Source organism: Trichomonas vaginalis, chromosome III, assembly GCF_026262505.1.
Source record: "Trichomonas vaginalis G3 chromosome III, whole genome shotgun sequence".
NCBI lineage: Eukaryota > Parabasalia > Trichomonadida > Trichomonadidae > Trichomonas > Trichomonas vaginalis.
In genome coordinates this window covers 26185302-26210426 of record NC_067205.1, presented here as the reverse complement: position 1 = coordinate 26210426, position 25125 = coordinate 26185302, and the positions used below count along the sequence as shown (strand labels likewise).

Here is a 25125-nt window from a genome sequence, read left to right as displayed (position 1 = left end):
TTAATTCTGTTTAGTTTCTTTTTATATTCATCGTCTGGACTCTTGACTGCTTTGTTGTCACTCATTTCTTACGAAATAAAAAAATTAAATATTATTTAAATATAATGGAGTAATAAAATAAATCGGAATTTCTATTAATTTATTGTCAACTTCAACTAATGCATTGCCGTTAATATATCTAACAAATTCAGCTATTGTGTCAAATCTTCGTCTTCTTTTTGTCATTGATTTATCAGTTTTTCCATAATCGAGATGAATAAAACTTTATCCTTGTTTAAAATTCATGAGCCCCGAATTAATTTGTTCACGTTTAACATCATTAACCTTTCCATTTGCTTTCTAATATATTCCCATTCTTTTGAAATATCATTTTTCATTTCCACCGGTTTCATGTTTATAGTTCTATGCCATGTATTATTGTAATAATATACTAACTGCTGTATGATGGAGTCATGATTTCCATCCCAGTATATCTGACCGTTAACCCCTAACGCATCTCTAAGAGTTCTCATTACCGCATCAACTATTTTATTATGAAACGTATATGGAGAGGATGAAAAAAAAATTAATTTGTGGGAAATAATGAGTCATAGCTGCCTGAAATCCTTTATCACCATCACCCCTGATATTATCTACTCTTTCATGATCTAGTAAGTATTGAATAGCTCTTCTTGTTTCCTGTTCTGTTTTCCCTTTCACCGGAATGCAATATAAATATCTAGTGTTAATGTTAATGGCAAATAAATAAGTAACGTTTCCTTTTGAATATTCCAGATGATCGATTTCGTATGAATATGGATATGGAGCAAATGAAGGCGACTAAATTTTTCCTTTAACGGTTGAATTTTTGGGTCAATTGGTTTATTTAATATCTTGAAATCCTTTTTAAAATCTTTTTGCTTCTTAATGTTTGAAATGGATATAATAAAGTGAATGATGAAGGATTAACTGAAGGAGGAGGTACTACTGTCGTTGGAGGTTTTGGTGTTGAAGTGGTTTAATTTTATCTGCTTTGATTTTGGATTTCATTCCTTCCTTCATTAATTCTGGATGTATTCTATTCATTTGTTTTAAATATGCTGTATATAAAGGTTTGATATACTTTCCCGCTTCGAGTTTATGTTGAAGGATGAATTCCAAAAGTTGATCTTCATTTAAAAGTCGGGCTGAATATGGTTTAACTAATGAATCATAAATTAAAGCTTGTGCATCATTTATGGTCTGAAGGACCTGGGTGTTTTGTTCCTTTGTTTTTGCGGCTCAGGATTATATAATTTATATAATTCATCAATATCTTCTTCTGTTAATACTTTATTTTTGAAATCTTTCAACTGTTTAAGCTGTGATTTAGTTTTTCCCTTTATATTCATTATTTTTAATTTTGTCTTTAATTTCAGAAATTATTTTATTATGATATTTCAAAATTTCATTTTTATAATATGGATAATAATATTCCATATCATCACCCGTTATATTATTATTATATTTTTGGAGATATGCTTTTAAATCATAATAATTAAGAAAATTTTGATTAATACTAAATCATCAATTAAAATTTTTAAATCTGTGTTATCCATTTATATAAAAATAAAATCAATGTTTTAAGGGTGCCCACCTCTTTGAATCATAGTATCAAAACCATCATTAACGGTTCCTTTTGTCTCTTCTGTGGCATTTCATTATAAAATAAATTTATTAAATAAATGGCATACAACATCCATTTTCACAACATACAGCCTTAGTGTGTGCTCCTGTTAATGCAGTCTTACCAATTGTTAAGCGAGTCATTGACCCGTTTTTAAGTTGTAAATTAATATTCTGACCATCAAATATCACTTTATCATTTATTATATCCAAATAATTTTTAGGTGTTAATTGTTTATTTTGTCGTAAACTAACACCTTTCATTTTTTGTGCAATCTTTTTAAAATCACTTCCATCAATTGAACCGTTGAATGATGTATAACACTTAGGACATAAAGCAACCATGTTATCACCTTGTTTCTCAATTGCTAAACCCAATAACTTCTTCTCATGTGCTTTTTCTTCAGCTTTATTCTTTAATTTAGGTTTAAATTTCTCATCAAAACAGAAGAAATCAAATGGTGCGAATTTGAAAATGTTTTTATCATAAAATTGTTTATCGGTAACAATTGCTTGAAATGCTTGAGTGTTAGGAAGATTTGGTCGCCAGCGATTGCCCAATAAGATGAATCAGTATCACCTTCAATGAAATGAAAACGATTAACATTCATGCATTTATACATAAAATCATAAATGAAAACCAAATACCAGTATTTAGCATTATCTAAAGTGAAGAATGCCTCTTGTAAACATGTATCACATCTATAAAATCTATCTTTAAGCATCACTTGATATGTATCCTCTCCTATTTCTCTTATGTTTTTAAACTTATTTGACATACATGCAACGCGTGCCTTCTGTGCATTCATTATTTTAGTCTTTGCGTAATTTTGTGTATTCATTGCATCGTAACCATATGATCCATTAAGTGAAATCTTGCAAAATAAACTTTTTCCTTTATTTCCTTCTAATTCAGCCTTTTGTCTTTCGTTCATAAATTTGTTCGCAAATTCATTAAAACAAGTGTTTTTCGTAAATGTTAAAATTGATTGAATGTCATCAATGATAAAATGAAATCTGTCTATTAGATACCAAAGATAATAAGAAGAAAATGGTTGATATTGGTTGTGTGTTGATGCTAACTGAGTTAATTTTCTCTGTTTCTGGTCAACTGGTAGATTGTTTGATTTCATGTAATTATACATAAAACTGCCAATTGTTTTTTCATCTGTGATAATATCTAAGTTTCTTATTATCGGTAAAAAGTTTATGTAATCATTAATGTATTTTTCATCAATGTGACCCTTTACTTCAGCCACGAATAAAGTATTTTTCTTCTTAATATTCCCAGTGCTTTTGCTTTCTTTGTTGCTGTATCACAAATGATAACACCATTCAATCTTCCCGGCATATACATTTTATGGTCAGTATATTGAATGAAATCATGAGGATTAGATGAAAATGATGAAGGATATAATGAATTAAAGTCAACTCCAACGAAATGAGTCATAATGTTGGTGGTGTCCTCATTTGATACAGTTTTAGTTTCTGGATTATATGAAAGTTTATTAATGTGCGTGATTCCTTTAAGATTAACACGATGTTGAACATTTGATAGACCACCAGTAATTCCATTACGGAGAATGTGATAAGCTTCAACTGAATCTAAAGTCATTGGTAAATTATTTTTTAATGCATAATTTCTTAAATTGATTCTTAAACGTTGAACATCTTCATCTTTATTTGATTTTACGACATTGCAATAACAACACATTAACTGACAATTTTCTTTGGTATGTGGTTTTTCATTATCGATTCTATCCAATGTTGGTTTATTTACATATGTAAACGCTTTACCACACATTTTGCATTTAGATGAAAGGATTAAATCGTGATAGTATTGATAGTCATCCATTGAAACATTGTTTTTGGTATCTCTTTTCGCCTTTTCATCTTGTTTCTTATATGAATCAATTTTATATTTCCAATACTTTTTTGTTAATTCAAAACTTGATTCCACATTTTCTTCTTCTGGATATGTTTCGTTAGGATTGAAGTTCTTATATGCTAACGCGTAACGAATCATTGATGCATTCGATGATAAAGAAAGATTATGAAGCATGTCAATTTTATAAACAAATGTTTCTTCGATAATTTTATCAATTGGGTCAATCATAATTTCAACGTCTTTATTGCAATAATGAATAAAATATTCTAATCTATTCTCAAAATTTTTAGCATCATTGAGATATATTTGATAATCTGAATCGGATATTGTTTCTTGTGTTAATGCTGAATAAAATGAATCTTGAGTGAATGGTTCCTTTTTATATAATTCATCTTCGTAATTCTCCCATGTGATGAATTGATAAGGGAAAAAGGATTTAACACGTGATTTATTGTTTCCGAAATCTTGAGTGAATTGGTCTAATGTTCCACCCGCTATATAATTTCTGATGTCAATAAATCTTAATTCATATGGACAGTTTGTTTTCTTTACTATGACTTGCTTAAATTGAGAAGAAGAACCCAGCATTGATTTTATCTTCCATTTTGCAGTATTTAAATCACGAAGAATTAAATTTAAATCAAACTTTCCCGAATTAAAACCAATGATATTCACTTTATTAAATTCTTCATCTAAAAGCTCTTTCATTGCTTCCTTTTGTTTCTCATTTAATGTATTCATTAATTCTTCATATTGTTCAATATTTGATTTAGCAACTAATGAACAGGTTGAAAATAAAAATTCAATCCAATCAGAGATGAACGAATCACTTGATGTTAAGCAAAAATTCCTCGTAAATGTTTTATCACGGTCTACGACCTCGCCGCTTTGCGGCTTTATTTTGACAGTTGATGATACCATAAATGGTTTTAAGTAAGCGTTCAAAGTTGCACATTCAGAAAGTTGAAGTTCTTCTTTAGTCTCTAATGTTTCGAAGTCAAAAGTAATATAATATCTTGTTGGTTTATAATATTCCTGCAAATTATGTGCTAATAGCCATTGATATATCTTCTGTTTCGTGATATGTGGTGCATATGGTTGTTGTGTGTTTTGCAATTGAACGTCTTGAATTAATCTTCCATTATTTTCTTTACATTTCTCACAATGTTTTAAAAATCTTCTTTGGTTTTTCCTTTCTGGATCATCACGGATAGAATATACTTCTTCTTTGCAAAAGGGGCAAACTTTATATCCTGTGAGTGCTTCAACGTCTGTAATTCTGTCAGCGTGAAGTTTTCCACATGGACTCTGTGTTAATAAAATATTTACTGTTTCAAATTCTGGATCTATCATTATTGATTCCACTAATGGAAAGTCTACCTTGTTAATGTCTACGTCTTCTGGTTGAGGGTCACAATAATAAAAATCAATATTAACGTTTAACATTCTTGCTAACCTCTCACTTTCTGATGAAATGTCAAATCCTTCATATGCATCTATGGCTTCATTTAAATAACTTCTACGAGTTTTAGGATTAACACCATCAGGAATGTTATAGAAGCGTTTAAATAACCTTCTACCTTCGGCTCTTATTTGATTATCATTCATTTTAGCTGTTCCATTTTTGTTCATTTATGTAAGAATAAAAATTAAAAAATAAATAAAAATAAAGTTTATTTTTTTTAAAGTCCGAGACTCAGAGAGTCCAGGGCTAAAGTCCATAAAATGAATTAAGAACACATAAATTTTTATCATCTGCGACGTGACGAATACATTTTAATTTACTCAAGAATGCGTACCCTGATACATTAAATCTAATTCCTGTCTTATTTAATTTCACAACTTTGAAAAGGAATGTATGAATAGCTATAAAATGATGAGAGATGTTTTATGGGTTGCTTCCATTTTTTCTGAAATAAATGAATAAATATAATGTTTATAAGTTTTCATATCTTTTATGTTCTTAATAACGAATGGTATAGACCTTTCACTTCGTCTTCCTTCGGTGCTGTTCTTTCATATGAAACATTATTGGTATCTTCAATAATGAAACCACAATCGCATAAAATTTTATATGTACCAATTGTTTCTTTTGATATTTTATCTAACAAATCAAAAACTTTATCAACACCTGTACATTTATTTAAATAATAATTTGTGTAAATATCATGGTCTTCTTTCTTAATCGTATTTGTTGCATATGTTACATTTTTCAGTGCTTTTTTGAATTTTTCAGAATCAAGAGGAGGTGAAAGTAATATACATGGATAATCTCCATCGTCAATAAACTGAAGCTTATGTTTATGAATAAATTTTGTGCCTTCTTCTGAAAGTGTTTCGTCAATATCACCATCTAATAAATTTTTAGTAGATTCCAAAAAGTAATTTTTATATCTTTCCTCATGTGATTTTTGAACTTCTGATTCTGAAGCTGGGATATTCATTAAACCCTCTACTTCATTCTCAGCATTTCTCAATTCACTAATTCTTTCATCTATTTCATTTCTTAATTGTTCCAATTTCTCAATCTCATCGTTATAATATTCATCTTGTTTAATTTTTTCTTCAAAATATTCAGGAGGTGTTTCAAGGCTCTCTGAGCCCAGGTCCTCTGGACCATAAAGAGGAATATTCTCCTGTTTTTCAACTTTTTTGGGATATAAATATCTCATTATAGCCTTTTTAGTAATTGGTCCGTTATATTTAAATTCATTCAACAATCTGGAAAACTCTTTCACATTCTGCATATATGTTGGATAAGAACCGTCTCCAAAATTTTCTAAAATATTTTCTAATTCTGAATTAGTGAACTTTAAAGATTTCAATGAATTAGTTGTTATACTCATTTATTATAAAATAAAAAAATAAAAAAAATAAATTTAACTTAGTTTTAATTTTACGTAAGAAGTCAATTTTTTATATACTGTCATTTGTAGGTATTATTTCTATCAGATAAAAATTATTTTTCTATTTGTCATCTTTATATAAAGATAAAAAATATTTTTGATTAATAAGGAATTAATTTCATTTTATGTCTTATAATGTGCGCATATGTATTTAAAAGGCATTCATTGAATTGCTTTTCAATCTCTTTCTTTTTTTCATCTTCGAATATTATATCATTTTCATGTTCGAAGCTTGTAAGTTTGTTATCTTCAAATATTATATTAGTTTCATATATCAAATTATGATATCGGTCATATTCTTTTAAGTGATAAATAAATACAAAATTTACGGTTCCTTTAATTTTAAATTCAAAATTAATTTTACAACAGCTTTGTGGATCAATTAGTAAATCAATCAAATAATGTTCAAAATCAGATATTATTCTTTTTCCATACATTTTATATTAAATAAAAAAATCTAACTTTATTTTTTCGGAGTTTTGTGACGAAGTGCGAATCTTCACTTCGTCAAAAATATATTCTTTTTATTAATGGTAATCTAGGAATTGTAGGAATAAAAACTTTTTATAAATTATTCATAAATTTTTAAAATCTGCTATTCGGAAGTATGTTCAAAAATCATTCAATTATGTGAGAATTCTTACGATTACAAAAAAAGTCACACAACCCGCATCATATACTACTTTGGTTCTCTAAATTTTGTTTTCTGAAATTACTATATTATTATCTTTATAATATATCAAAAATCCAATATATTAAAAAATATCCTATATTTTTCCTATGTAATTAAGTACATTTTGCATCTTCCATATATAGGAATCTTTGTTTTAACGTTTATCAGCTGCAATATAATGCTGTGAAATAACAATAGCTCTCTATTCTCTTCAACTACTTATATATTCTTTTTTGAAAGAAATGTAAATTGTATTCCGATTTCCTAAGGTGATTTTTCTATTTTCTATTATAATCATTCGTATTCACATCTAGTATTATATAATAAGCATATTGTATCAAAAAATTATCCGTTCAATTTTTAGATATGAAAAATAGATCCTTTTATTAATGATATATGTATGAATAATGTTATTAATTCTGATTTTATACATAGTTCTAATTTTTTATATATTGAATTTAATTCAATAATTATTAATAAAATATCTGTTTCTATCATTATGGTAGATTCTATACATAATACACTATCTCATTCATATAGGACGAACTTAGTTAAATCGCTTCCATAATGTGAAAATGCGCTTCAAATTTGGAAAAATTAACCTTATTTTCGTTGGACGGCATCTAAAATTTCATTTAATTTTTTAAATTAATAGTTATGATGAGTCTCAATAGTGCCAATATAATTTTCTATCCATGTGTATTATAAATCCGTAAGAAAATAAAACCAAAAGTGATATTAGGGAAAACCGCAACCACTTTTTTAAATCACGATTTAAATATATAAATCGCGATTTTTTAGAAAAATCGCGACTTTTTTAAAATCGCGTTTTTTAATGAATTGCGATTTTATTGTGGTCGCGATTTTTCAAAAAAATCGCGATTTATATGGAAAATCGCGTTATTGGTTCAATCTAAAGATCATTATTTAAAAAGTGAACTAAAAAATATAAATATAAGAATAAAATAAAAATTGTAATAAGAATGTTATAAAAAGTTTTTTTAGAGTTGAGTTGCCGATAGGCTTGAGCAAATGTATTTTTATTGCTAAAGGTTTTTTTGTTAGATTTATGTAATATTTTTTTAGTTAAGGATACCCTTACGTGTCAGATTTTTTGCGCATACGAAGAAGTCATGCTAGACATGAGCTATAAACCTGAAATTTTAGCAACATATTTAAAACTTTTTAAACTACAATACACTTTAATATTCAAGAACAAAAATATTCTTTTTAGAAATTACATAATTATTTTATGTGAAATCTATATAAAAACATATTTTGCGAGCGTAACTTTTTTCTTTATAAGCACCTTATATGACTGATAAACTGTGAAGGCACATAATTGTTAATTCATAGAGTTGATATGTTTCCAAAATTGAGAGGAAATTTGAAAATTGAATACCCTTTCAATTCAATTTTCAAAAGATATCAGCTCCTTCAATAATTGAAGGACGATTTTGATCATTTGCTCTTAAAACAAGTATGCCATGGAGAAAAAAGTTACGCTCGCAAATCTGAAATATAACTATCATATAAAAAAATTAAATTTCTAATTTTTACTCTATAGATATTATTGGCCACTTGTGTAATGCATAAAAGTTTATGTCATATGCATACATTTGGAAGTATGGGAGACGAGGGAAATTACTTCTATGAGGGACTAGGATTTTTAAAAATTTCTCTATCGGACTCACCATTCAATTTCTCGAAAATTAAAAAAATCAATAATAGCTAAAATGTATTATGCATAACAAATTTTAATGTTACACGGTATTCTTTGAACTTCATGACATGAATTTTCTTTATATTATTTTTTTTTGGATTTTCTATGATTTATGCGATAGGCTGGAACAACATTGTAAGTGCAATGATATCATTTATAGAGAAATCTAAAACTTCAGCATTCAGAACTCGCAACCACAAAAATATTCATTTGCTAAGTAAGTAAAGTTGATTAAGTTCGACACTTAGCTTTTATACGTAAAACCAAGTGTGTATTGTTATTCTTGTTAAATTATTGAGAAAAAAATAAATTGTAAGAGAAACGATACTGATTATTGAAATAATATTGAGGGTAGCTGCAGATTTCTTCATTAACATGCCGGAAATTTGTTAATCTTGGTTTCTATCATAAAATCTGTCGAAGAATCTAAAAACGGAGATATGAAATAGAGATCATGTAAATCTAGAGTATCCTGTCAGAAAAATAGACTAAGCATGTAACCCTTTTTTGGTCATAAACACTTTTTACCACTTAGTCATACAGATGATCATTAAATTTAAACGAGCACTTTTTGTCAGAATTTATTCTTTTACAAAGACAGAAGATTTTAGTATTATTTAATATTAGTGCTGTAGCAAAATTCAAAAAACGGTGAAAATTCAGTGAATTTGTGAATTCACATTTTTTCGACATTTTTCTTGATATATCCATGCACATTAAGAACACAGCTTTGATACGCTTAAAAAAGCATATTTCATATGAAATTGTTAAAGAAATAAACAATTTATATAAAAATTGCACTTATGGGCAGTTTAGATATATAATTATATATAACATATATACAAATCCATAGACAAAGTGCAATAACTACAATGTTGTAGAAAATTACAGCAGAAATACTGACTTTTTGAAGGATAATAAGAATTCTTCTAAATGTTGTATTTTTATAATTTGATTGATTTTTTTACTATTTCATTAATCTTTTATGAATAATAATTATTTTTAATATATGTGCTATTAAAATTTCAAATTTTGACTAATATATCTAAGTTATCTGAACGAAACATTTAGAAAATATCATACTTACATTGAAATAGCAAGTAGAGCATATTAATAGCAAGTTTCTTGGCTTTATATCTATCATCTATTGTTGTTTGATCAAACAAAATTCACTCTATTATATGGTGTCAATTAATTAAAACAATTTTTAATAGTTATTTATTTAGTGCGAATAAGTGCAAACTCATAAATGAATAACTTAATAGTAGAAATGAATTATCTGATATAAATCTCACATTTTGTCCATCAGAAATACTTTAATTGCATACGCATAACTATTAGTAATACGTCTGGAGTGTCAATTAATAACAATCCCACAACAAGTAAAATTCAGATTTTTATTAAACTTATTTTTTCCTAAAAGTTTTCTCAAATTACTATATATACATATGTGGATAAAATAATAGTAATATTGTAAAAAATTAGATAATTTTTTTTATTTGAGAACCTCTCAAAAGTTCATTCAATTTATCAATTGTTTCAGTTTGATGTATATTCATTTCTGGAGCCTAAAACTTTAGCAATCATGACAATATCATATTCTCTTTCTAACTACGCAATGTAAGGGTATCCTTAATGAACTTTAATCCTTTTGATATAAGAATATTAAAGGTAAATTATGATTAATTAGTGCAGTAAAGTAAGACTTCAAGAATTTTGACCAGTAAAGTGGGATTGAGGTATTTGTTATCGAGATTGTTTGATTTTAGATCTCTGATTTCGGCAAGTATGCAGAAAAACCATATTGTGAGCAGTCTAAAATGGATAAACAGCCATTCTAGATTCAAAAAATCTTTGTGAATTGCTTTGTTATTGAATTTAATTGCGACCTTTTCGCTTAATGAGGTCCAAAATCATGGTTCCGATTTGTTCTATGTTCGCGATTGATAAAGAAAATCGCGTTTAATTTTGATCACAATTTTCCATAAAAATCGCGATTTTTCTAAAAAAATCGCGACCACAATAAAATCGCAATTCATTAAAAAACGCGATTTTAAAAAAGTCGCGATTTTTCTAAAAAATCGCGATTTATATATTTAAATCGTGATTAAAAAAGTGGTTGCGGTTTTCCCTATTGGTCATGAGGGAAAAAATTTCGTAATTTTTAGAAAAACTGCCAAAAATTTATTTTTCGAGGACTCTGAATGGCAGTATCCCTTGATGAGGTCAATGTCCTCATCCTGCGATACCTAAAGGAAAGCGGCTTCGATCATACAGCATATGTTTTTGAAAATGAATCGTTTTTAGCTTCATCAAACGTTAATCTCGCGAGTATACCTCCTAATGCGCTTATAGCAGTACTTCAGAAGAGCTTAATATACATGAAGAACCAGAAAGCAATTCAGAATGCAAGAAAAGATCCAAACAACAAAATCCACAAAGATTTACTCGAATTAGAGGAGAAATTCCCGATTAAAGAAACGCAGTTTGTCGATGTTACTGAGTCACAGCTCATCGCATCAGCATCAATTCAGCATCCATATCGACCTCAGTCAGAGATACAAGAAACAATCAGTTTATCGCCATCGGTTGCCTCCATTCTTGCTAAGCATACAGCTGATGTTTATTCTTGCTGCTGGTCGCTTGATGGATCCCATCTCGTGACAGCTGGCGCTGACGGAGTTTCCATTATTTGGACAATCGAGAATGGAAAGCCCGTTTCTGACCAAAACATCAACGTTCAGTTCAAACCCGAATCCGTCGATCATGATTTTTCAGACGTTTCTATTTCATGCGAGAATTTAATCGCATTAGGCAGTTTTGATGGCTGTGCTTACATATGCGATATGAACGGCAACCAATTACATTGCTTAGAAGGCAAAGCGTTTATTTACGGCGTATATTTTTCTCCAAATGGAAAAAAGTTATTAACAATTTCAGCCGATAGATCAGTAATTGTCTGGTCATCCGACGGCAAACAATTAAACAAGTTCGATATGCATTCAGACGCTATACTTACCGCAGGCTGGCGCAATAATAATGTTTTTGCCACGGGAGGAGCCGACGGAAACATCGTTGTCTACGATCTTTCGCTTAATTCTACAGAAATACTAAAGGGCCATACGTCCAAAATTAATAAAATCGCATGGTCTGTCAATGGAATCCTCGCATCTGGAAGTTACGATAACCAAATCCGTATCTGGCGTGAGGACGGAACTTGCAGTAATGTTCTCAATGGCCACACAAAGCTGATCTCTGATTTGAAGTGGAAACCAAACAGTGACAGAATTCTCGCTTCAAGTTCGACCGATCAGACAGTAATTATGTGGGATGCTCAGACTGGAACACAACTTAATTCGGCTCAGCACCACAAAGACGACATTTTGTCGATTGATTTCTCTTCATCAGGTGCTTTTTTGGCATCTGGCGGTTACGACGGTATCGTTTCTGTATCTGACGTGGCCAACTCGAAACATGTTGTTTCTTTCGAGGGAACTTCGAAGATTTATGATTTGAAGTGGTCGCCGGACAATGAAAGTATCGCTGTTTGTTTTGCTGATTCTACTGTTGCAATTATTCATATGAAAATGTATATAAACAAATAATTTATTTATATTTTTTATATTAAATTGTAAAAAATTCTTTATTAATCATTGTCTTTGCATGAGAAAACTATTCTTCAACTATGGTTGAAGTTTATGGTCGAAAAATATGTTGAATTTCAGATAACAATTCTTATCTAACAATAATATTTTAAAATATATCTATGCCCTGAGATTTTTAATCTAGATATGAACCTTTTCCTATTTTTGATTAATTGGACGATAGGAGAAGTTTGGTCTTTTTACTTTTTTTTGGAATTTCCGCCACATATCTATACAAGTGTTGCTGACATATTTTGAAACACTTCATTCTAAATGTCAAGTTCTTCAATGTTTTTCTTTGTTCTATTGTTTTATAGTTTTAAATGAAAATTAGACATCAAAATTTAATAATAGGTTTTTTTCTATATGCATCAGGGAAATATTTGTTTTAGCGTTTCCTTACACGAAATTTGATTGAAGGAACAATATCAAAGGTTGGACCATAATATTTGATTCTGAAATGGCCATTTCCAAGATTTCCGACAGACTTAGTACAATTAGGGAGTGCTATAGTTTCATTACCTCCAAGCATGATAGGTTTTTTAAAAATGTAACCAGAATAATTTCTGCAACCAGGATGACCTGAAATATATGAGCTTCCACCACTCCCTGGAGCATCTGAATCTCGCCCTTGATTCTGTATTGCAGTGCCTCCCCAATATCCTCCTCCAGAGCCGCAATTTCCTTCAGCACCACCATCTGCATAATAATATTTGCTCCCTCCATTTTGACCAATTCCTTTTTCGAACCCATCAGTTTGTGTTGCACCAATTGCCGTATACACAGGTCCTTTTCCATCTCCTCCAATTAATCCACCTGCATAGCCGCCAGAATAGCCTCTATAGCTCCCACCGCCCCCTGCAGAAACTAATATTCGTGATTCGATGTCACTTTTTTCAAGAAAAACTGAAGTCGCTCCACCACCCCCAGAACCTGAATCACTATCTCCATATGCGCATATTCCTCCATTTCCCCCACCGCCACATCCTCCCTTCATTATGGTTTGGTAAGATGGATGAAATGTAGTTCGCCCTTTTCCTCCGACTACAACATATATTTTTGTGTTAGATTTGAATTTGATGTATCCTGATGTGTATCCACCACGTCCTGCTTCATTTTCATTACCTCCGCCTGCAGCTCCCCATGCTTCAAACAAATATAACCCTTTTGAAATAGGAATTTCATACGGTTCGCAGTCTTCCCTATATGGATATTCCCATTGCCGAAGACTTTTATCAAATATGGATATGATCAAGAATGAGTTGATAATTATTTTTTATATTTTCGATAGAATACTCTCAATCATATACTCTTTTACTTTTAAAAGTATATTTTATAATTTATGTAATGCTATTAATACAAGCTATTCGTGAATTTTTCTGGGCAATTACCTATGCGAAAACGATGATAAAGATAATTGAAGTAAAGTCATGACAATTCGTATCAGTTTTGAATAGTTTACGTAATTATTAGTAATCAATTATTGGAATAGAATGATTATAAATACTCTTCTTCTAATTGTCTAATATATTCATTTAAAATATCAAATTAAACATCTCTAAATTTGCAAGACAGGAATTGAATGAAATTTGATGTGTTGTCACTTTTGTAATAGCGAAGCGATATACTATTATAATTTATTTATTCAAAACAAGATTTATAAGTATTTTTACGGGATGTTATCATATCCGATTTTCTCAGATCTATCATCACCAAATCTCTTTCTAATGCAGACAAAAATTAAAATTCCTATGATACATGCTCCAGAAACACCGAGAATTACGTACAGAACAATTAAGCCTGCATTCACTGATTTCTTTCCAATCACTCCATCAACAGTGATATCATAATTCAATTTCTCTATTTTGATGATATTTTCATTGATTTCTTTCTTTCCAGAAATAAGAATCGATTTCTTATCTTTCACTCCATAGAATTTGATCGAATTGATCTTATTTGTCAAACTTTTCATAGAATTATTAACAAAAATATTAATTTTTCCATTCAAATATTCAAATGTTACGTAATTAAATTCATTTCTATCTTTGTAATGAATAGAAATTCCATCATCTAAATACAAATCTCCTTTTGCATACTCATTCTCATCAACAGCAACTAATAACTCAATGTTCTCTTTCATCTGATCATAAATTGTTTCTTTTGAGTTTACAAAAACCGTTGTTATCGTTCCACCTCTCAAAAACATTTTAGCGTGTTCATTGACATCATTTTCTATTGATGACGAATTCAGTATTTCTCCTGTTTCTATGTCATACTAAATACCCAGTGGTTTTGTCACTTTTGTAGTTGATGTATTTGGGGTGACAATTGGACAAACCATTACTTTTTCATCGAGTAACAATTGGTAATTCACATCATGATCTATATCATTGAAAGTGTACCATAAAGGAGTAACTAACGGCTTCAAAGATTTCGATGCTTTGTAAGCGTTTGTGTAATAAAGAGGGAACATCTTATATCTCAATTTTGTTGATTCCATCATTCCATCAAATATTTCATTGTCTTTGTACAAATACGGTTCTCTGTAGTTCACATTTATTGCACAGTGCTGTCTGAAGAAAGGATAGACAGCAGCACCAACTTGGAACCATCTTGCGTGCAACTCATCACTGACATTTCCGGTGAAACCACCAACATCAGATCCAGTGAAAGGAAGGCCGTTCAAATTGGATGAAATCAACATGTCTAAAGATAACCTCAAATGCTCCCATGATGCATCGTTGTCGCCTGACCAGTGCCATGAAAACTTCTGTGATCCAGCAAAGAAAGATCGTGTTAATACAAATGGTCGGCGGTTTGTCAAACCGTTAAAAGTGCCACTTGTCATAAACAAACCATAACTTGAGTGAATTTCTCTTGATTCTATTTTTCCATTGAGATTGAGCCAATCTTTGTGGTTCGTGCCTTCGATTCTCTGGAAAACAGCAATCTCGTTCATGTCATTCCATACATATACGTTGGCCGGCCAATTAGTGAACTGACCACTCCACCAATTTCTTACATCTTTTCTGAAGAAATCCGGCCAACTGGAATCACCTGGCCAGCATGGAGCAATGGCTTGTTGATTACTGGAATTTTTGACAAAATAATCGTTGTCAAATGCCTGTTTGTAAACTGGATGTGACAGATTTGTTGGCAAATGTGGATCAGTGATTCTGATGACAAATCTGTTCTGTTTCTTCCTGTCGTCGAAGAACTTCTGAGGATCGGGGAACCATGTGTAGTTGATAGTGAATGGAGCGAAATCTTGAAGGTGGTCAATGTCTAACCAGATGGAATCGTATGGGAATTTGATTTCGTTTAATTTACTGAGAATTCCTTCAACTTCCTGCTGACTCTTGTAGCCGTATTTGCTTTGATGATATCCAAATGCAAATGCAGGTGCTAATGGTGGTAAACCCGTGATTTCGGAATATTCTTGTAAATTTTCTTCCAATTTATTGGAAAATACAACTAAATCTATGAATCCACCTTCTGAAACAAACTTTGCAATGCGTCCTGATGCTTTTGTATTGATTTGGATGAACATATCAGTTGGATTCATCCAAAAAACAGTTGGAACTATGTCGAAATCTGGACAATGGCCGGATAACATAGGAACAAAGCCATACATGGCATAATTGTCTCTTGAATAGTGTCTTTCGGAGCTGGAATTAGTATCTACTAAATTTGCTGGATATGTGCCTTCTGAGAAGCCTGTAAGACGTGCATTTGCTGATAAAAATGAAATATCAACGCCAACAGCTGTTTTTCCGTGTGGATACGTTTCAATATAGCCGTCATATTCTGTATTTGGCGTTTCTGAGCCATCTTCTATGAAAACAAAGTTCTCTGAATTGATTGAAATGTAATTTCTTCCATCTCTTGAAATTGTAATGAAAAATGGATCAAAATTTATCAGTGCAGATGTGTTTTTCTTGGCGTTTAATACGTCAAATAGTCTGTGTGTTTCATATGTAACTTCTTCTTTATTTGTAATTTTGTTTTCGTCAACAATTAAATTATCATGTGAAATATTAAAGCGATAAGAAGAAAGTTTAGTGCCAGGATCAATTCTTATTCTAAATCCTGATTTGGATATTTTGTAAATGTGTAAGTTGAACGTACTTTCTTTGTTGTTTACGTATAATGGTGCAATAAATTCATTATCAATGAATTTTTGAGTGCCTGGTTTGATTGATAGCACATCATGAGTTGTGTTCATGTTGTCCTTGCAAAATCGGAGTTGTTCGCAAGTTCTATATGTATAAGAAATCGAGAAAAGAAACATTTGATTTTTTGAGAAAACGATGATATCGCTTTCAATTTTTTTAGACTTATCGATTTCTGCATTACATATCTCTAAAAATAGCTTAAATTTGTGTTTACAACAAGAATACTAGGTGAAATTCCATTGATTTGATCATAAATTACCTCAATTTTAAATTTCAAATTCAGAATTAGGGCGTGGGTATTGTTGGCAAATGAAAGAAAATAATTTTAATGGGGTTGTTAGCTCTACTATATACGTTTATTTTTTAACATGTAAAAAGGATTCAAGAATCAAAATAAAAGGAAATCTTTTCTTTTTCTTGAAATGTCAAGGCAAAAATCCAGACTCAGTTGTGCAGCATTTAACAGAGCAAAATCGGTCTTGCACAATGGAGCTCTGACAAGAGAAGTAGATGCAGCCACCTTTTCCTGTAATTTGGGTAATATCAGTATAAGTGCATAATGAATGCAGTAAGTAAATGTTATTTCGGCTGCAATTAATAATATTATCATTAAATTCTTTGAAATTCGAAGAAAGTAAAAAGAAATTACCAGAAAAGACAGGTTTTTTATTATTTGTAACAGTTGTTGGATCTTTTGCTGGCAATGGATAATATTCTTCCCATATATCAGTGTGAATTCCAGCTTAGTTATAAGCTAGGCTATAAAAATATTGGAATGACGATAACAGTTTTCAATAAAAGAATTACAGGTTCTCTGAAAACAGAATAGTCGTATAAAAATTAAAATGTTTACATTGCATCAAATCCTGAGTTATTTTTAAGATAAACTCTAACATACTATATTTATTTCTTTCAGTTAATCTACTTGCAATTTAAAGCTTTATGTATTGAGATTTACAAATCCCAGTTTAATACACTGAATTTTGGATTCACTATATAAAGTGTCATAATTCTATTTTAATAATTGGCAAGAATTATTTTGCAATACCTAAACAAAGACACGAGTCATCTGGGAATTATCAGGTTGAAAATACTCCAAATAAAATGAATTTTAAAATTTTTATTTAGTTGATGCATCTTGTGAACAAAATTTAACACCGAAATTGCACTATATTATCTTCTTTTGTCTTTTTTGAAACTTCATACTCAAGATCAAGCAAATGAGATTTCACGAGCTTTGTCATTAATGTAATAGCTAAAAGTCTTTGACTAGAGTGATTATTTATAATCTGCGAATACAGCGACTAAAAGCTGCAAAAAAAGAACAGTAGTATATGAGTGCGGGTTGTGTGACTTTTTTTGTTACATCTATATATAGACGATGCATTAAAATATATTTATTTATAAACCATTAAAAAATTAACATTAATTTTAAAATAATTTATTTTTTTATCTTTTATAAAAGAAGCTATATATAGATGATGTCAGATATTCCGCGATTAATTAAACATTGTTTAAATCCTGAATGGGTTAAACTTCAATTTAAAAATGAAGATTGTGAATTATTAAATGAATATGAAAGCCAAAATAAGCTAATGAGGTATAAATATAATGATAAAGAATATTTAATTTCATGGAATCAATGGAGTCATAATCAAAGACCTCATAAACGAGAAGAAGAAATTGAAAATAATGAAATGGAAATCATTGATGACATTAAAGAGGATGGAATTCCTAAATTTTGTAGAAAAACCTTTAGAACTAAGTTAGGAGCATATAAACGTAGAGTATTAAATCCTGAATATCTTAAACATCAATTTAAAAAGGAAGACTGTGAATTATTAAACGCTAATGAATATGAAAATGCTAAATCAAAACTGAGATATAAATATATTGGAAGTGATGAAAGGTGTAAAGATAAAGATAAAGTTTATTCAGTTTCATATAATAACTGGCACACGTTAGGGATAAGAAAACATTTAGGAGATTATGGGAAATGTTCTGAATTCTTTAAATCTAGTATGTACGAGAGAATAAAAGAAATTAGATATAATTATCATTCATGAATGAAAGATTCACTACCATAATGAAATAAAAAAAATAAAAAAATAAACTTTAAAAATTCATGTCTTACATTTTTTGAATAATTTATTTTTTTAATTCGTATGAAAATGAGTGTCAAGACTAACGACGTTAAAAAATTGGGATTCACAAACGAGGAAATAAAGGATATATTAGAGGAGGCGAGTTATGAAGTTAATAAATATTATTTAAGAAATTGTCAAAAATTCGCGGAGTTATTAAATGATTTAGATTATGATGGAAAAATGAATAAAGATGATGTTATAAATTTCTTATATCCCACATCTGAAGAAGAAAAACCTAAAGAACCTGATGTTTTCCCTGAATATTATGAAGAACGGATTAAAGATGATGAATATGATGAAATTGAAAGACTGGAAAAAATAAGAGATGAAATAGATGAAAAAATTAAGGAATTAAGAGAAGTTGAAAAATATAATGAGAATGAAGTAGAGGGTTTAATGAATATCCCAGCTTCAGAATCAGAAGTTCAAAAATCTCATGAAGAAAGATATAAAAATTACTTTTTGGAATCTACTAAAAATTTATTAGATGGTGAAATAGATGAAACACTTTCGGAAGAAGGCACAAAATTTATTCATAAACATAAGTTACAATTTATTGACGATGGAGATTATCCATGTATATTACTTTCACCTCCTCTTGATTCTGAAAAATTCAAAAAAGCACTGAAAAATGTAACATATGCAACAAATACGATTAAGAAAGAAGACCATGATATTTACACAAATTATTATTTAAATAAATGTACAGGTGTTGATAAAGTTTTTGATTTGTTAGATAAAATATCAAAAGAAACAATTGGTACATATAAAATTTTATGCGATTGTGGTTTCATTATTGAAGATACTAATAATGTTTCATATGAAAGAACAGCACCGAAGGAAGACGAAGTTGAAAGGTCTATACCATTCGTTATTAAGAATATAAAAGATATGAAAACTTATAAACATTATATTTATTCATTTATTTCAGAAAAAATGGAAGCAACCCATAAAACATCATCTCATCATTTTATAGCTATTCATACATTCCTTTTCAAAGTTGTGAAATTAAATAAGACAGGAATTAGATTTAATGTATCAGGGTACGCATTCTTGAGTAAATTAAAATGTATTCGTCACGTCGCAGATGATAAAAATTTATGTGTTCTTAATTCATTTTATGGACTTTAGCCCTGGACTTTAAAAAAATAAACTTTATTTTTATTTATTTTTTAATTTTTTATTCTTACATAAATGAACAAAAACGGAACAGCTAAAATGAATGATAATCAAATAAGAGCCGAAGGTAGAAGGTTATTTAAACGCTTCTATAACATTCCTGATGGTGTTAATCCTAAAACTCGTAGAAGTTATTTAAATGAAGCCATAGATGCATATGAAGGATTTGACATTTCATCAGAAAGTGAGAGGTTAGCAAGAATGTTAAACGTTAATATTGATTTTTATTATTGTGTCCCTCAACCAGAAGACGTAGACATAAATAAGGTAGACTTTCCATTAGTGGAATCAATAATGATAGATCCAGAATTTGAAACAGTAAATATTTTATTAACACAGAGTCCATGTGGAAAACTTCACGCTGACAGAATTACAGACGTTGAAGCACTCACAGGATATAAAGTTTGCCCCTTTTGCAAAGAAGAAGTATATTCTATCCGTGATGACCCAGAAAGGAAAAACCAAAGAAGATTTTTAAAGCATTGTGAGAAATGTAAAGAAAATAATGGAAGATTAATTCAAGACGTTCAATTGCAAAACACACAACAACCATATGCACCACATATCACGAAACAGAAGATATATCAATGGCTATTAGCACATAATTTGCAGGAATATTATAAACCAACAAGATATTATATTACTTTTGACTTCGAAACATTAGAGACTAAAGAAGAACTTCAACTTTCTGAATGTGCAACTTTGAACGCTTACTTAAAACCATTTATGGTATCATCAACTGTCAAAATAAAGCCGCAAACGGACTCTTTGAGTCCTGAAGGTCTTTCAGACCGAAGCGGCGAGGTCGTAGACCGTGATAAAACATTTACGAGGAATTTTTGCTTAACATCAAGTGATTCGTTCATCTCTGATTGGATTGAATTTTTATTTTCAACCTGTTCATTAGTTGCTAAATCAAATATTGAACAATATGAAGAATTAATGAAGCCGCAAACGGACCAAACGGCGGGGACTTTGTCCCATACATTAAATGAAAAACAGAAGGAAGCATTTAAAGAACTTCTAGATGAGGAATTCAATAAAGTGAATATCATAGGTTTTAATTCGGGAAAGTTTGATTTAAATTTAATTCTTCGTGATTTAAACACTGCAAAATGGAAAATAAAATCAATGCTGGGTTCTTCTTCTCAATTTAAGCAAATCATTGTAAAGAAAACAAACTGTCCATATGAATTAAGATTTATTGACATCAGAAATTATATAGCGGGTGGAACATTAGACCAATTCACTCAAGATTTCGGAAACAATAAATCACGTGTTAAATCCTTTTTCCCTTATCAATTCATCACATGGGAGAATTACGAAGATGAATTATATAAAGTGGAACCATTCACTCAAGATTCATTTTATTCAGCATTAACTCAAGAAACAATATCCGATTCAGATTATCAAATATATCTCAATGATGCTAAAAATTTTGAGAATAGATTAGAATATTTTATTCATTATTGCAATAAAGACGTTGAAATTATGATTGACCCAATTGATAAAATTATTGAAGAAACATTTGTTTATAAAATTGACATGCTTCATAATCTTTCTTTATCATCGAATGCATCAATGATTCGTTACGCGTTAGCATATAAGAACTTCAATCCTAACGAAACATATCCAGAAGAAGAAAATGTGGAATCAAGTTTTGAATTAACAAAAAAGTATTGGAAATATAAAATTGATTCATATAAGAAACAAGATGAAAAAGCAGAAAGGGATACTAAAAACAATGTTTCAATGGATGACTATCAATACTATCACGATTTAATCCTTTCATCTAAATGCAAAATGTGTGGTAAAGCGTTTACATATGCTAATAAACCAACATTAGATAGAATCGATAATGAAAAACCACATACCAAAGAAAATTGTCAGTTAATGTGTTGTTATTGCAATGTCGTAAAATCAAATAAAGATGAAGATGTTCAACGTTTAAGAATCAATTTAAGAAATTATACATTAAAAAATAATTTACCAATGACTCTAGATTCAGTTGAAGCTTATCACATCCTCCGTAATGGAATTACTGGTGGTTTATCAAATGTTCAACATAGAGTAAATCTTAAAGGAATCACGCACATTAATAAACTTTCATATAATCCAGAAACTAAAACTGTATCAAATGAGGACACTTCCAACATTATGACTCATTTCGTTGGTGTTGACTTTAATTCATTATATCCTTCATCATTTTCATCTAATCCTCATGATTTCATTCAATATACTGACCATAAAATGTATATGCCGGGAAGATTGAATGGTGTTATCATTTGTGATACAGCAACAAAGAAAGCAAAAGCACTGGGAATAATTAAGAAGAAAAATACTTTATTCGTGGCTGAAGTAAAGGGTCACATTGATGAAAAATACATTAATGATTACATAAACTTTTTACCAATAATAAGAAACTTAGATATTATCACAGATGAAAAAACAATTGGCAGTTTTATGTATAATTACATGAAATCAAACAATCTACCAGTTGACCAGAAACAGAGGAAATTAACTCAGTTAGCATCAACACACAACCAATATCAACCATTTTCTTCTTATTATCTTTGGTATCTAATAGACAGATTTCATTTTATCATTGATGACATTCAATCAATTTTAACATTTACGAAAAACACTTGTTTTAATGAATTTGCGAACGAATTTATGAACGAAAGACAAAAGGCTGAATTAGAAGGAAATAAAGGAAAAAGTTTATTTTGCAAGATTTCACTTAATGGATCATATGGTTACGATGCAATGAATACACAAAATTACGCAAAGACTAAAATAATGAATGCACAGAAGGCACGCGTTGCATGTATGTCAAATAAGTTTAAAAACATAAGAGAAATAGGAGAGGATACATATCAAGTGATGCTTAAAGATAGATTTTATAGATGTGATACATGTTTACAAGAGGCATTCTTCACTTTAGATAACGCAAAATACTGGTATTTGGTTTTCATTTATGATTTTATGTATAAATGCATGGATGTTAATCGTTTTCATTTCATTGAAGGTGATACTGATTCATCATATTGGGCAATCGCTGGCGACCCAAATCTTCCTAACACTCAAGCATTTCAAGCAATTGTAACCGATAAAAAATTTTATGATAAAAACATTTTCAAATTCGCACCTTTTGATTTCTTCTGTTTTGATGAGAAATTTAAACCTAAATTAAAGAATAAAGCTGAAGAAAAAGCACATGAGAAAAAATTATTGGGTTTAGCAATTGAGAAACAAGGTGATAACATGGTTGCTTTATGCCCTAAGTGTTATACATCATTCAACGGAATGATGGTGAAGACTTTCAAAAAGATTGCACAAAAAATGAAAGGTGTTAGTTTAAGACAAAATAAACAATTAACACCTAAAAATTATTTGGATATAATAAATGATAAAGTGATATTTGATGGTCAGAATATTAATTTACAACTTAAAAATGGGTCAATGACTCGCTTAACAATTGGTAAGACTGCATTAACAGGAGCACACACTAAAGCTGTATGTTGTGAAAATGGATGTTGTATGCCATTTATTTAAAACACTTATTTTATTTTTATATAAATGGATAACACAGATTTAAAAAATTTAATTGATGATTTAGTATTTAATCAAAAATTTCTTAGTTATTATGAATTAAAATCATATCTCCAAAAATATAATAAAAATATAACGGGTGATGATATGGATTATTATTATTCATATTATAAAAATGAAATTTTGAAATATCATGATAAAATAATTAAACGTTTAAGAGAGAACATTAAAGAAGGAAAATATTCAAAGGGAAAAACTAAATCACAACTTAAACAGTTGAAAGATTTCAAAAATAAAGTATTAACAGAAGAAGATATTGATGAATTATATAAATTATATAAATTATATAATCCTGAGCCACAAAAGCCAAAGGAACAAAAGCCAAAGAAGAAAAAGCCGAAAACAACACCAAAGAGAAAGTAGCAAATGTTCAACAGCTAAAGGTGCAAAACGCCCAGGTCCTTCAGACCATAAATGATGCACAAGCTTTAATTTATGATTCATTAGTTAAACCATATTCAGCCCGACTTTTAAATGAAGATCAACTTTTGGAATTCATCCTTCAACATAAACTCGAAGCGGGAAAGTATATCAAACCTTTATATACAGCATATTTAAAACAAATGAATAGAATACATCCGGAATTAATGAAGAGGGGAATGAAATCCAAAATCAAAGCAGATAAAATTAAACCACTTGACACCAAAACCTCCAACAGTAGTACCTCCTCCTTCAGTTAATCCTTCATCATTCACTTTTATTAATATCCATTTCAAACATTAAAGAAGCAAAAAGATTTTAAAAAGGATTTCAAAATATTAAATAAACCAACTGACCCAAAAATTCAACCGTTAAAGGAAAAATTTAGTCGCCCTTCATTTGCACCATATCCATATTCATACGAAATCGATCATTTAGAATATTCAAGAGGAAACGTTACTTATTTATTTGCCATTAACATTAACACTAGATATTTATATTGCATTCCGGTGAAAGGGAAAACAGAACAGGAAACAAGAAGAGTTATTCAATACTTACTAGATCATGAAAGAGTAGATAATATAAGGAGTGATGGTGATAAAGGATTTCAGGCAGCCATAACTCATTATTTCCCACAAATTAATTTTTACTTCTCATCCTCTTCATATACGTTTCATAATAAAATAGTTGATGCGGTAATGAGAACTCTTAGAGATGCGTTAGGGGTTAACGGTCAAATATACTGGGATGGAAATCATGACTCCATCATACAGCAGTTAGTATATTATTACAATAATACATGGCATAGAACTATTAACATGAAACCAGTGGAAATGAAAAATGATATTTCAAAAGAATGGGAATATATTAGAAAGCAAATGGAAAGGTTGAATGATGTTAAACGTGAACAAATTAATTCGGGGCTCATGAATTTTAAACAAGGGGATAAAGTTTTGATTCATCTCAATTATGGAAAAACTGATAAATCAATGACAAAAAGAAGACGAAGATTTGACACAATAGCTGAATTTGTTAGATATATTAACGGCAATGCATTAGTTGAAGTTGACAATAAATTAATAGAAATTCCGATTTATTTTATTACTCCATTATA

The 25125-nt window shown here is 29.7% G+C and overlaps 6 protein-coding genes and 2 pseudogenes across 8 annotated transcripts, besides 3 other annotated features; 2 read left to right on the top strand and 6 right to left on the bottom strand.

Annotated features, from left to right (window-relative positions):
• Positions 1-6875: part of a mobile genetic element that runs on past the window's edge.
• On the bottom strand, positions 1994-2579 carry TVAGG3_0767460 (annotated as a pseudogene). The gene has a single exon. A coding segment is annotated over exon 1 (586 nt).
• On the bottom strand, positions 3316-4674 carry TVAGG3_0767450 (annotated as a pseudogene). Its single transcript has one exon. A coding segment is annotated over exon 1 (1359 nt).
• Positions 5652-6378, bottom strand: TVAGG3_0767440 (uncharacterized protein; the record flags this gene model as incomplete). Its single annotated transcript, XM_051245860.1, has 1 exon — positions 5652-6378. A coding segment is annotated over one exon (727 nt), but the record flags the coding sequence as incomplete, so codon positions are not given.
• A 4163-nt stretch (positions 6876-11038) lies between the features above and the next one.
• TVAGG3_0767420 (transcription corepressor protein) lies at positions 11039-12441 on the top strand (the record flags this gene model as incomplete). Its single annotated transcript, XM_001314884.2, has 1 exon — positions 11039-12439. One exon carries the CDS (start codon positions 11039-11041, stop codon positions 12437-12439), a length of 1401 nt encoding a protein of 466 aa, XP_001314919.1.
• A 425-nt stretch (positions 12442-12866) lies between these two features.
• Positions 12867-13475, bottom strand: TVAGG3_0767410 (glycine-rich protein family; the record flags this gene model as incomplete). The annotated part of the gene is made up of 1 exon (XM_001314885.1): positions 12867-13475. The coding sequence occupies one exon, from the start codon at positions 13473-13475 to the stop codon at positions 12867-12869; it is 609 nt and encodes a 202-aa protein (XP_001314920.1).
• Positions 13476-14147: 672 nt separating this feature from the next.
• On the bottom strand, positions 14148-14618 carry TVAGG3_0767400 (glycosyl hydrolase 31 family; the record flags this gene model as incomplete). Its single annotated transcript, XM_001314886.1, has 1 exon — positions 14148-14618. One exon carries the CDS (start codon positions 14616-14618, stop codon positions 14148-14150), a length of 471 nt encoding a protein of 156 aa, XP_001314921.1.
• Positions 14619-14753: 135 nt separating this feature from the next.
• Positions 14754-16769, bottom strand: TVAGG3_0767390 (glycosyl hydrolase; the record flags this gene model as incomplete). The annotated part of the gene is made up of 1 exon (XM_001314887.1): positions 14754-16769. The coding sequence occupies one exon, from the start codon at positions 16767-16769 to the stop codon at positions 14754-14756; it is 2016 nt and encodes a 671-aa protein (XP_001314922.1).
• A 2087-nt stretch (positions 16770-18856) lies between these two features.
• Positions 18857-22927: a mobile genetic element.
• On the top strand, positions 19995-21786 carry TVAGG3_0767360 (DNA/RNA polymerase superfamily; the record flags this gene model as incomplete). The annotated part of the gene is made up of 1 exon (XM_051245859.1): positions 19995-21786. A coding segment is annotated over one exon (1792 nt), but the record flags the coding sequence as incomplete, so codon positions are not given.
• A 1476-nt stretch (positions 22928-24403) lies between the features above and the next one.
• Positions 24404-25125: part of a mobile genetic element that runs on past the window's edge.